General features: G+C 43.1%; 2 protein-coding genes across 2 annotated transcripts in view; one reads left to right on the forward strand and one right to left on the reverse strand.

Moving 5' to 3' along the window:
• Positions 1–863: 863 nt before the first annotated feature.
• On the forward strand, positions 864–3,260 carry LOC109474071. The gene is made up of 3 exons (XM_019774291.1): positions 864–1,243; positions 1,533–2,666; positions 2,983–3,260. Exons 1-3 carry the CDS (start codon positions 1,031–1,033, stop codon positions 3,181–3,183), a joined length of 1,548 nt encoding a protein of 515 aa, XP_019629850.1. The 5' UTR covers positions 864–1,030; the 3' UTR covers positions 3,184–3,260.
• A 311-nt stretch (positions 3,261–3,571) lies between these two features.
• Positions 3,572–12,121, reverse strand: part of LOC109473446 (sialate O-acetylesterase-like) — an 11,914-nt gene continuing 3,364 nt past the window's right edge. Inside the window, exons 4-10 of the mRNA XM_019773307.1 lie at positions 9,398–9,536; positions 8,524–8,710; positions 8,188–8,327; positions 7,870–8,000; positions 7,271–7,425; positions 5,836–6,028; positions 3,572–4,564 (exon numbers count right to left, since the gene is read on the reverse strand). Of these exons, the coding sequence (XP_019628866.1) occupies positions 4,298–4,564; positions 5,836–6,028; positions 7,271–7,425; positions 7,870–8,000; positions 8,188–8,327; positions 8,524–8,710; positions 9,398–9,536 (1,212 nt within the window). The 3' untranslated portion in view covers positions 3,572–4,297. The remainder of the gene's footprint in view (positions 4,565–5,835; positions 6,029–7,270; positions 7,426–7,869; positions 8,001–8,187; positions 8,328–8,523; positions 8,711–9,397; positions 9,537–12,121) is intronic.

Consider the following 12,121-nt stretch of genomic DNA (forward strand, 5'->3'; position numbering starts at 1 on the left):
TCCCTGTCCAAGCACCATGACTTCCATCTTGCTCTGAGCAGCAGCGTGGTCTTACCACCTGATACGGCATCACCATGATTTGCATATTCTCAATTCAATAATTAAGTTAGGCCATGTTGATTTGATTATATGGATGACATCCACTGGGAACCCCAAAACTGATGCGAGCGTGCGAATAAAAAAAGTTGCCTTCATTCTGAAATCTAGGTGGTCATGAAGGTTGAACAAATGACTAAACACACAAAGTTTATTGGCACGGTGAATAATAGACTCTCCATTTTCATTCCTTCACATTTTGTTCTCTTCCTCTGGAATGGATTTTGGCATTCTGTGACATAAGTATCGTTTTCCTTTTTTTTCAGTTTGCGGCATATATTTGCTAATTTTGCAGCTGCTTTGTACGATTTACAGTATGGCCGAAAACTTTTTTTTGGAAACGGACGAAAATTCATGCGCGTGCGGATGTCATCCATATAATCAAATCTACATGGGCTAAAGCGGTATTCGCGGGTACATCCGTTTACAATGTTATGAAACAGTAATAGGCGATGAATGTGTCGCCTTAGCTTTCGGACAAAGTCTCCCAGCCGAGCTCTTGACAAATTAAAGAATATAAAGAACATGTTACGGCACCGGGCACTACTAGGGAGCCAGTCCGATTGTGACGGTGGGAGATGGAGACCAGTAACTGCTCTGTACCGTTTACTGTTCTGTTCTGGACAGGCTTACAGACTTAAATAGAGAGGATATGTTTCGTTTCTAGATTAAACCGTACCTTCAGTAGTTACGGCACACCTGTGGTATTGTTTCACACAAAACTTGTTTCACAAAGCGGCAAGGTGAAATTTATGACGTCACAAGTTCCGATGTCCATGACGCAGGCGAACAACGTTCCTTGGAACTGTTTTGTTCTTTCCGTCAACCGCTGAACAGCAACACCTGAAATACCCCTGTAAAAGTCCGGACAGAACATTTTGCGAGAGCCAGCCGGTGCCACTTTGATACAGACAGAAATAAATCATATCTTACTATGGCTTCTTGCCCCCCTCCCAAACCCAGCCCCTGCCGACGCTGCTACAGGGTGAAAGTAAGCTCTTCGCCCCTGAGCGCTCAACAGTTTTTAAAGAGAGGAGACTCCTCGCGTAAAAGAAAGTCGCCTGTTGAGTGGACGCCGTCCAAGAGAGCGCGTTGGAATAATCTGCCTGACACCATCCTTGTCGAAGTCCTCAAATGGATACCACAGGTATACGGTACATTCTCGTTGCTGATTTTCTCCCGTAACGTTATATAACTTAGCGCGATCTAAGTTGTATTTTCACCATGAATACTGTCAACGTCTTTCCTACTGTGCCATTAATGATAAATGAGTGTTTGATAGTAAACAATGATGATCAGCATACTTTTACCCTAGTACGACTTTACTTTTCGATTGATAGTAAACAATGATCAGCATACTTTTACAATAGTACGACTTTACTTTTCGATGTTTTTAAGGTATATGGGGAATGATATAATGTTCTTCTTAATTTCAGAACGAACTTGGTGTGTGTGCCCAGATCTCCCGACAGTGGTACAGAGTTGTGTACTCCACGGGTGTGTGGGAGGACAGGGAGATTCTGTTCGACTTCTCCGCCTTCTGCTCCATCGAGTACAACGGGAAGTGCGAGCAGTACGAGTGGTTTGTGGAGAAGATGGGGCGGTACGTCAGGAACGCCAAGCTGGTGCTGAACCTGGTGTGTTCCCGCCTGCGCGACCCGAGGTTCCGCGGCGCGGCCTGCAGGCGGCAGCAGTACGAGGTTATGGAACGCCTGTTTGAGGGAGGCCGCCTGAGAAGTCTGCAGATCGACTTCGTCCCGCAGTTCAACCCGCCACACGTGTACATGGGATACTGCGCCCACCAAGACTGCACGGACCCTGTACAAAATTTCCTGAAGAAGATTTCCTCAGACTTACCAGGCCTCCGTCGGCTGTCTGTTCAGTGTTTGCCCGACTGGCACTGGGAGCTCCTGCTCCGGACCATCCCCAAAATGACCAACCTGGAGAAACTAGAGATGAACCACAAGAAGCACCAGCCCTTCCGTATCGTCCTGTACATGGGAGATGTTCATGGCATGATTCCAGCCGCACTCAGCAACATGAGCACGCTCCGGGTCCTGAAGCTCGCTAACGTCGACGTACAGGACACTCTGTGGCACGCCCTCGCAAACCACTCCGGAATACCGCTGCAGCAGCTTACCATGGTGGCCTACACAGACTTCAACCCTTTCAGTCTCCCGACGTGGGAGAGGGTCGCGCAGAAGTTCCCCAGTCTGTCTGTGGAGCTGTTCTTCCGGCACGGTCAACAGAGACTCGTGCTGAGAAAGTCCGAGTTCGAGTCTTTCCTTCGAGACGACGTTCGGCTGAAGACGCTCTGCGTCAGTCAAGCGAAGCTGTGCAGGGAGATAGCCATGATCGACGTCCTCCAGATCGTCGCAGAAAAGTACACGGATAGTTTAGAAACGTTCCTTTTCTTCCAGTCCCGGGGGCAACCTATGGTCGCGTCCAAAGAAGTCGAGCTCATACGAAGGTTTCCGAAACTTGCCGAGGTTGCCATAGCTCCAGTCATCACCGACAAACGTCTGAAACAGCTCGCCAAGGGGTGTAGAGGACAACTTCGGGAACTTTTGGTAGGTGTACGAAGGCCTGCTTTCAGGTAAATGTATATGTAACGCGTAACGACCCTAACGTGAATGAATGGGTGCCAACTTCGAAAAGTTAAGCAGGTGCGCTTGCAGATGCTTGTTTCCAACTCAATGTCCAATTGCTAATACATTGCTGAAATGTACAAATGAGGAAAGTTTCCATCGCGAAAATGTTTTTCGTAAAATTGTTAGCGGATAAGATGGTTATGACTGACAACCCAGAAAAAGTCTCCTTATAATCTACAGATAGCTCACAAGCAGGATTGCCATGAATGCCTTGCAGCGTTGTCCTTGTTTCTAGGTGCGATCAGTGCTGAAATACATGCCGGACGCCAACAAACTGGTGAAAATGGAAGCCAAAGAAGTGTCTAACCTGGAGACGGTGGTGACCAGGCTGCTGGGCTATCCCTGGGAGATGTCGGCGCCGTCCTGGGCGGAGCGGGAGTTAAACGCAGAGAGTGACATCGAGTTTGCGGAAGCGTGTATGGAACAGTACATGTGAGAAATACCACCTGTTAATGCACGTGTCTCATGTCACTGCAGAAAACCGACAAACAAATGAAATAAAAACGTTATGAAAAACACCACCCTTGTCTGTTTTCCGTGAATAGCTACAGACCATGGTGATCTCAGTAGAAATTCAAATTTGAGTCTTTACGGAAAAATGATTATAATGTCATAATGCCCTTGAAAATTGCCATTTATATTTTCTTCTCCAAAATTCACCATTCAAAACAGCAATAAGTTACTGTGAAAACTTGTACCTGCTTTGGGCCGCTAATGTAGGCTATCATGGAATAAAGAGAGGACAATTTTATGTTCAAAATTATTTATTATTGCACATTATTGCTTTCCTCGTGAAAACTCATCACATGCCTTTATCTCCCTGGGTCAACCAGTACTAACAAGTGCACTTGACTACTAATTTAAACCTCTATTGCAATGAATGTCCCACATCAGCTTAAATCAATGGCATGTGAATATTGGTTGTATTCTACTGCATACATGTACCATTGTTGCATCTACATCATACCATTTCATTCGGGAGTAATATATTTTTATGATAGTGTCAAGAAAAAAATAATCACAATCAAAATGGTATCCAAACGTATCACATTTGTTATCACATGGTGTTTGATTTGCCATGATTCAGCAAATCCAGACATGAGGAAATGGCAAGAAGGACACATAGCTGATATGGCCATGGCTAAATCTGGGATGTTTTTACTAAATCTGGGATCCATGGAAATTCTTTTACCAAGGAAAAGTCACCAGCATTTAACTTTTCTTGTATTATAGCCCAGGTATCTTACAGTATATCCTGATTTGGCTTTTTAAGCTCCCCCGGGAAATTTAAAAAATGAACGTTCTGAAATGGAATTTCCTGCATTTTTTTAGAGGATTTCAGAGATAACTTTTTTCAATAACAAAGTGAGCAGTTTTCCTTGCTGGTGACATGAATCAGTCCGTCTTTTAAAGAAAAATCTTGGACCTTTAGATAAAAAGTGGACCAAAAAGTGGACATTTGAGCCTTGTGGGGGGGTTCGTCCAAACCCTGGCTACGGGCATGTGAAATCGTGACGTTTTATGTCAAATCTGTTTGTAATCCTGCCATGTCACCCTTGTGGAACCCTCATGTACATCAGGAATGGAGGAGCAGGCAGAGGAACCTGCATAGAGCCCATCCCGTACACAGGGCACTGCTTAAAGCTACAGGGGGTCTCCCTCCAGGCATAGCGGATTGCCGTGACTATCTTGTGACAGTTGGTGGTGGACACCGTGACGCTGTCAGTGGCGTTCGGACGGATGGCATGGACCATCGGAGCATCCACCCACATGGCCGTGTCTTTATTGCAGTTGTTCTTCACAGACGAGCAGCACACCTGGAACAACAGGCAGGTGGTACAGACATGATGATGCTTGTAAGGCAACACCGTCTTGATTTTATGGATGACATCTGCTCACACATTGATTTTCGCCTATTATAAAAAAAAAGGTTACATCCTCCGAGGCTCTGGCCTGGCTTTAGGACTGGGTTGCCCATGGTAGTTAGCGACAATACAAAGCCAGGCAGCCAGGCTACCAAAGCTAGCTCCATGACTCAAGAACTCAGTACATACCTACAGTGCTGATTCATGAATTCCCTAAAAAGCCAGCATGTACCGGCTGGTTGTGTACGTCGCTATGTACTGCCGCAAATTCACAATGGTTTAGTAGCATTTGTATTTTTGGCCAGAATTTCTTTTTCATTCCCCCGCATGCACTAGTTTGGGTGTCTTCAGAGGATGTCATCCATAAAATTAAGTCGGTGTGGCCTAAATGGAAGTAGACTGACCGTCGAGCAGTGGTAGAACAAATTTCAGCACCAAGGACAGGGCTAGTGGTTAACATCTTGACTCTTGATTTACCTCCTTAACTATGAGACTAAAGGGTAGATTCCCATTTGTGTTTGACCAGCTACAACATCTAGCTTTGTTACTGGCCTCTCACAACTACAGAATTAAACTTTAACCCATTGTTACTTTCTGACACCCAATCTGAGATGACTATCACAACTTTTCTTAGTAACAAGCTATCCGTTAATTTTAAAGGATCCACAACAAGAATGGTTTGTACATTATAAAAAGAAAGGCCAAGAAAGTGTTACATTCTCATTTCTAATGGATATTTAGTCCATGTCGATTTGATTATATGGATGACATCCTCTGGAGTACCCCAAAACTGACACGAGCGTGCAAATAAAAAAAAAGGCTGGCAAAAAAAAAGTTTCCTTCAATATGAAATCTACATGGTTATAAAAGTTGAACAAATGACTAAACACACAGAGTATGGTATGGCAAATAATTATAGACTCTTAATTCTTCTTTTCTTCCTGAAGTGATTTCTGCATTCTATGACATTAGTATCATTTTCCGATAATTTTTTTGGCAACATATGACATACATTTGCTCATTTTGTACAATTTACAGAATGGTTGAAAACTTATTTTTTTGGAAACGAATGAAAATTCACGCGCGCGCAGATGTCATCCATATAATCAAATCAACATGGCCTTATCTACATTCACTACATTTCATCTTAACTCATCTTAACTCATAGTTTACCCATCCAAACCAAGGTTGTTGAAGAAGAAGACGTCCATAATTTTACTGACCTCAAACCCACCAGTGCTCCTGACCTCTATATGCCCTGCCTCTGGGCCATACTGGACAACAATGGTGTCGTTTCCCATCTGCAGACTGGAGGGGAAAGGTCCCTGGAACTTGATGTTCTTGTCTCCGTACGCCACGGCCCTGGCTGCCAGCGACAGTCTGGTACCCATGTCCTGTTTATCCTGGGGATGGACACTGTGGGTAACAACGGCAGAGGAGAGTGAGAAGATACGCCAAAAAGCAGTTACTCAAGCAACTGGAAATGATTTTGGCACAAGCAGTGGTAGAACAACTTTCAGCACCAAGGACAGTGCTAGTGGTTAACATCTTGACTCTTGATTTACCTCCATAACTATGAGATTGAAGTGTCGATTCGCATTTGTGGTTGGTCAGCTACAACATCTAGCTTTTGCTTGAGTAACTGCTTTTTGCAGTTGCTTGAGTAACTGCTTTTTGGCGTATCCTATTACCTGGATGTCTAACCTTCATCGATGAAAGTGAGAAGATTCAAGTGGATGTGAAGGGATAGGTGGAACGTGCAAAGGCACTGATTCAAACTTTCTGGACATGAAGAAAATTAGTAAATATGTTACACCTATACCTATAAACAAGAATAAATGACTACAGTGCAGTTTATTTGCATGTACATGTAACTTGTTCTGTGAAGTCACACTACATGAACCCAGCCATTTCTATTTACCTTTGAATTTGAAAAGTCACTGTGTGCTTCAAAGTGTTGACTTTTGACAGTCTTCTTCCTCTCTGCAGATTGACATGTGCAACTCTTTGCTCAGAATATCAAAATCTTATTGCACACTCTATGTACCTGGCAGCATAGGTGGAGAAAGACCTTGTTGAAGTGTGTCAAGAAGGACATTAGAGAGTGCAGCCTTGCCAGTGTTAACCCACTGGACAGGGCTGCCTGGAGGTGCAGTGTGAGGTCTATCCAACTGCTGCCTACCCGTGTGTCAGGGACCCCCGCAGCATTATAATGGACCTATACCATTATTATGTCACAGTTTGTTTACCTGTTCGAAAGAACATTCTAGAACGGTCAGTTAAAGAATAAAGATCATTTCAAAGTTTTCAAAGAAAGGTATGTCACTCTGATTTTTGCTGCGTCTAGCTGTGTTGACACAGCATTACATGCCGCATGAGTGATTTAGTTGTGACATTAGATGAAAGTAGTACAGTGTATTAAAAGCCTTATATTAGGCTAACGCTACACAAACACACACCGCGCTACGCACCCCTGTACAATATAAACGTCGATTGACCGGCATTCATTGCGGTAAACAAACTGTGACGTAATAATGGTATAGGTCTATTGAAGCCTGGATAGTGAGTGTGTACATTGTATGTAGACCATGTGCCAGAAGAACACTGCACAGCAGACTGAACCATACAATTATACTCTGCGTAACTGACAGAACTCACGTCAGCCATGGGGAGTCAGGTCTCCACAGGTCCATAGCCACTGCCATGAAGACTTTCTCCATCTTCGGGTTGGGAACATAACCAAAGTCTGCCGTCTGGTGCCAGCGGATCTCTGGGTAACCCAGGTCTGTGGAACCTGGCACATTTCCTGAGATCTGAAGTCAAATACCAAATGAATGAGTGAATAGATAAATGAATGGATGAATGAATGAATCAAGAACATTTTGTCTTGATGAAAGCCACCAATAAAATTATATATAGTACATAAACCCCTAAGGTTTTCAGAGCCCAGTGACTCAAAAGTCTAATGTCTTCTTTGGCAGTTCAGCCTAATGTAATCTCTTGCTTTATAGGGTTATCCAAGCATCAAATACACGTATATGGGTATTGGAATAATATTAAAGTTGTTGTAGAGAAGATAAAATATGTATGGCTTAGAATTGCAATCTCAGGTCCTGAAGACAGCTTTAGAACACTGATCAATCAGAAAATTATAAGCCCTTTCAGAGCTACAATTTCTTGTAATAAGAACATTTTGTCCTTTCATTGAGATTAACAAATCTTATGAGGTGAAACCAAGTGGCATGAGACACCCTGACCTGCATGAAGCCGAAGGGGAAGGTGAGGTCTGTCTGCCCCCCTGTTCCCTGGTACCAGCTGCTTCTCCAGCTGTCAATCATCGCGGGGAACAGGCACAGGTAGGAGTCAGGGTGGTCCGCATTGGACTCACCTGCAGGGGGAAAGTCGAGGCAGCAGAGAAATTAAAATTTGGACCAATTCTGTGGTGCACTACAATTGTACTTGTGATCATCAAGACCCCCATCAGCAATGAATGGTGAGGGGACAAGACACAACTAACATAACTAATAGTACAACAAATGAATATGTAAATGAGTGAAGGAATGAGTTTTTCTTACCTTGATACCAGATGGCTCCTTTGATGGTCATGTTGAGTAAGGGGTGAATCATGGCGTTCCACAGAACAGAGTTCTGGTTGTCACCAGGAACTATAGGGGTGCGCTTAGGGGCATGCTTTCGAAGATCCAGAGACTGATCTCTAAAGCAGGAGGAAAAATGTCTTTAGACTTCAATCTCCAATATAAGACATTGGAAAACATTTTCCTGCCTTTTAAAAGTCCAATTCAAAGATAACCTTATTAGCAGAAATAAAGCAACAATGAAAGGAAGCATAGATAACTAGACTTATTAGAATTCATAAGATGAGACAAAGTAAGAAATCCACACCAATCTACCTTTTAGGCAGAGTATTGTCAACATCACACTTCTGCAGGACCTCTGGTGAGGACCAGTACTCTATGGGGGTTCCTTCGTAACTGGAGGCCACCAGACCGATGGGGTACTGGAGAGTATCGTACAGGTCACGTCCGTAGAACCAGCACAGCGCAGAGAAGTAGTTCCACATCCCCCCACCTACACTGGCTGTGGCAGCAATGACATCAAAGCAGTTATGAACATCAACAGTACAGGCTAGGTGTAACAAGTGGTTAGGTGTAACAAGTGGTCAGGTGTAACAAGTGGTCAGGTGTAACAAGTGGTTAGGTGTAACAAGTGGTTAGGTGTAACAAGTGGTAGGTGTAACAAGTGGTTAGGTGTAACAAGTGGTTAGGTGTAACAAGTGGTTAGGTGTAACAAGTGGTTAGGTGTAACAAGTGGTTGGGTGTAACAAGTGGTTCGGTGTAACAAGTGGTTGGGTGTAACAAGTGGTTAGGTGTAACAAGTGGTTGGGTGTAACAAGGGGTTAGGTGTGACAAGTGGTTGGGTGTAACAAGTGGTTAGGTGTAACAAAGTGGTTAGGTGTAACAAGTGGTTAGGTGTAACAAGTGGTTAGGTGTAACAAGTGGTTAGGTATAACAAGTGGATAGGTGTAACAAGTAGATAGGTGTAATATAGCCAGCTGCTGCCATGCCATGTGCCTGCGAAGCTGGTTGTGTTACGCCGAAGGGCAGTTACATGTATACTGACTATACAGAGACAGATACATACAGTAACAGTGTCATTGAACAGTGTCTTACACATTAATGGGTTGATTTCCATGATTCATGAAACTTAAGGTTGAAATGTACATTGCTCAGCACTAGTGTGTTTCTATGAAGCCATGCCCAGTACCTGCACTTGCCACAGACCAGGGTTGTTCCACCCTGTCCAGGTTACTGAGGGGTGTGTCAGAGCCCACCAGCCCTGCTGTGAACAGTCTGATGTTGGGGTAGTTGTTGGCTGCCAGGATTTCCTCCGTGGAGTTGAACCCCTGAAGGAGATAACGGGAAAAGCATTAGAATGAATGATCACTGGATTCAAGTTCAAGTAGGGGAATGCATGCATAACTAGAAAAATTCGGGAAAAGATTGCGTCAAAATATGCAAGTACAATTTACATGTACATGTACAAACTTGTCAGAATGTCAAAAGCCCAGAGACAATATTATCTCAGACTGGCTATGTTGGGTCAAATATTAATGTTTCACAACCATATTCTTTGTCTAGTAACCCTTTGGTAATGATGGATTATCAAATCTGCAACAGCTACTGTAACGAAGCTTAACAAACTTGTCTGTATTAAATATGCTAGTAATTACATGTACTTGTGAGTTACAATATGTAAATCTGCCACCTACCATCATCACAGTGAACTGCATGTTACTTTGTCCACTACAGACCCAGACATCACCAAACATGACGTTGAACAATTTGCGGATGGCCTCTAGTGGCGTTACACCTTTGAAGTACTGGATAGCTGTGACATTATACGGTCCACCGGCTTTCATAGGGTCAAGGGTTACATTCCACAAACCTGCATCACTGTTGACTTAATTGATATAGAATAGAAAAGAGTTAGACTGCTAAATGTTTTATGAAAACCTTGACCCTTAGAAGGCAGGCACACCATACACAGTCACCACTCATAACTCATTTTCCGAGTCCACCTACCATTATTACTGTGAACTGCATGTTACTCTGTCCACTACAGACCCAGACATCACCAAACATGACGTCCACCAGTGTTATAACCACGTCCAGTGGGATTGGATCTTTGAAGCGCTGCCTGGCGGTGACATTGTATGGTCCACCAGCCTTCATTGGGTCAAGGGTAACATTCCACAAACCTGCATCACTGTTGACTTTTAACGAAAAAATGTTAGGCTGACAACAGTCTATGTCATACAAAAGTTTGACCCAATGATGGCAGGTGCACCATACACAGTCACAGGTGTAAACCTACCACCTACCATCATAACAGTGAACTGCATGTTACTCTGTCCACTACAGACCCAGACGTCACCAAACATGATGTCGTCCAGTTCGATGACCACCGCTAGCGGCGTTGGACCTTTGAAATACTGGACGGCCTTGACTGTGTACGGTCCACCTGCCTTCATTGGGTCAAGGGTTACATTCCACAACCCTGCACCACTGTTGACTTTAAACGAATAAAAAAAGTTAGGCTGACGACAGTTTATATCATGCAAAAGTTTGACCCAATGACAGCAGGTGCACCATACACAGTCACAGGTCTCAAACCTGCCACCTACCATCATAACAGTGAACTGCATGTTACTCTGGCCACTACAGACCCAGACGTCACCAAACATGATGTCGTCCAGTTGGATGACCACTGCTAGCGGCTTTGGACCTTCGAAATACTGGATGGCCTTGACTGTGTATGGTCCACCTGCCTTCATTGAGTCAAGGGTTACATTCCACACACCTGTATCACTGTTAACTTAGGCATAGAAAAGGGTTAGATAGCGTTTTGACACCTGTTTCACAGTGTTGAGATGATTTACAGTTCTGTCCTTGACATCTTTTAGAAGAATTTTGCAGGCTAGTGATAAGTTTTCCACAATGTCAATCAATGAATAACAGGACATCTATCCAAAGTTTCCATACAATTTCAAAGAATAGCTTACTGATTAGTAAGAACAGGCATGGTCCTTCTGAACTTTACCTCAAATGAGTTATACAATTTTGTGATACAAATGGTGGCATTATTTAGCTTTTCGTAATGGTTCATATCTGATGGTACATCAAAAGTAATAATCTGTTGTCTTTTAATTTTTCTGAATTTACAAATCACTATATAACACATGAACAAAGCCAGTGAGTCTAATTAGATAAAGATACAAATTTGTCAAAAGTACCTTAAATAGCACACCACTCCTGTCCTCACCTGTTTTGAACTCGCTGTCCCCTGGTTTGATCTGGACAGTGACATTAGAACCAGGGTCCCCCTGTCCCCACAGTACAGCCCTGTGTGGGGCCTGCTGTAACACCATGTGGTCTCCATACACTGAGGCAAACTTGAAGGGCAGACCTGTGGAGGAAACATACAGTTAGTATCATTAAGTGGCCTTTTAAGTTAAAAAGTTATTCATGAGCATCATGATCTCTCTGAAAACATTGGTGAACATATTGGTCAGCCCAGCTGCATTGTGTGCACCTTTAAATTTTTAATCTATTTTTTTTTATCTATTCATGTCAACTTTATTTATACATGTAATACATGTAAAAAGGTCATGAGAAACAGGAATGCCCTTTAGACTCCCTGACCAAAATTAATGGACAGTCCTTTTCAATAACTAATGCATATCAACAATGATAATAATTGTAACAAAAAATACTAATAACAATAATTTTAGCAAATGATAGTAACAATGAGATAATAAAGTAATGCAAAATAAGAAAGACGTAATGTATGATAATAAAGTGGAACAAAGGCTTAAATGGTCAAAGATTTTGTTGTAACATAAGAGCAAAGCAGTAACTTAAGTAAGGCCATGTTGATTTGATTATATGGATGACATCCTCCGGGAGCCCCAAAACTGATGCGCGCGTG

This window comes from Branchiostoma belcheri, unplaced genomic scaffold, assembly GCF_001625305.1.
Source record: "Branchiostoma belcheri isolate BF01 breed outbred unplaced genomic scaffold, Haploidv18h27 scaffold3, whole genome shotgun sequence".
Classification (NCBI taxonomy): domain Eukaryota; kingdom Metazoa; phylum Chordata; class Leptocardii; order Amphioxiformes; family Branchiostomatidae; genus Branchiostoma; species Branchiostoma belcheri.

What these genes read in the sequence shown, in the direction of transcription:
- LOC109474071 (XM_019774291.1), top strand. Translation starts at nt 1,031, where the DNA reads ATGGCTTCTTGCCCCCCTCCCAAACCCAGCCCCTGCCGACGCTGCTAC. An exon ending in TCCTCAAATGGATACCACAG is followed by an intron (nt 1,244 to 1,532) that starts GTATACGGTACA and finishes TCTTAATTTCAG; the next exon opens with AACGAACTTGGTGTGTGTGC. An exon ending in GACAACTTCGGGAACTTTTG is followed by an intron (nt 2,667 to 2,982) that starts GTAGGTGTACGA and finishes CCTTGTTTCTAG; the next exon opens with GTGCGATCAGTGCTGAAATA.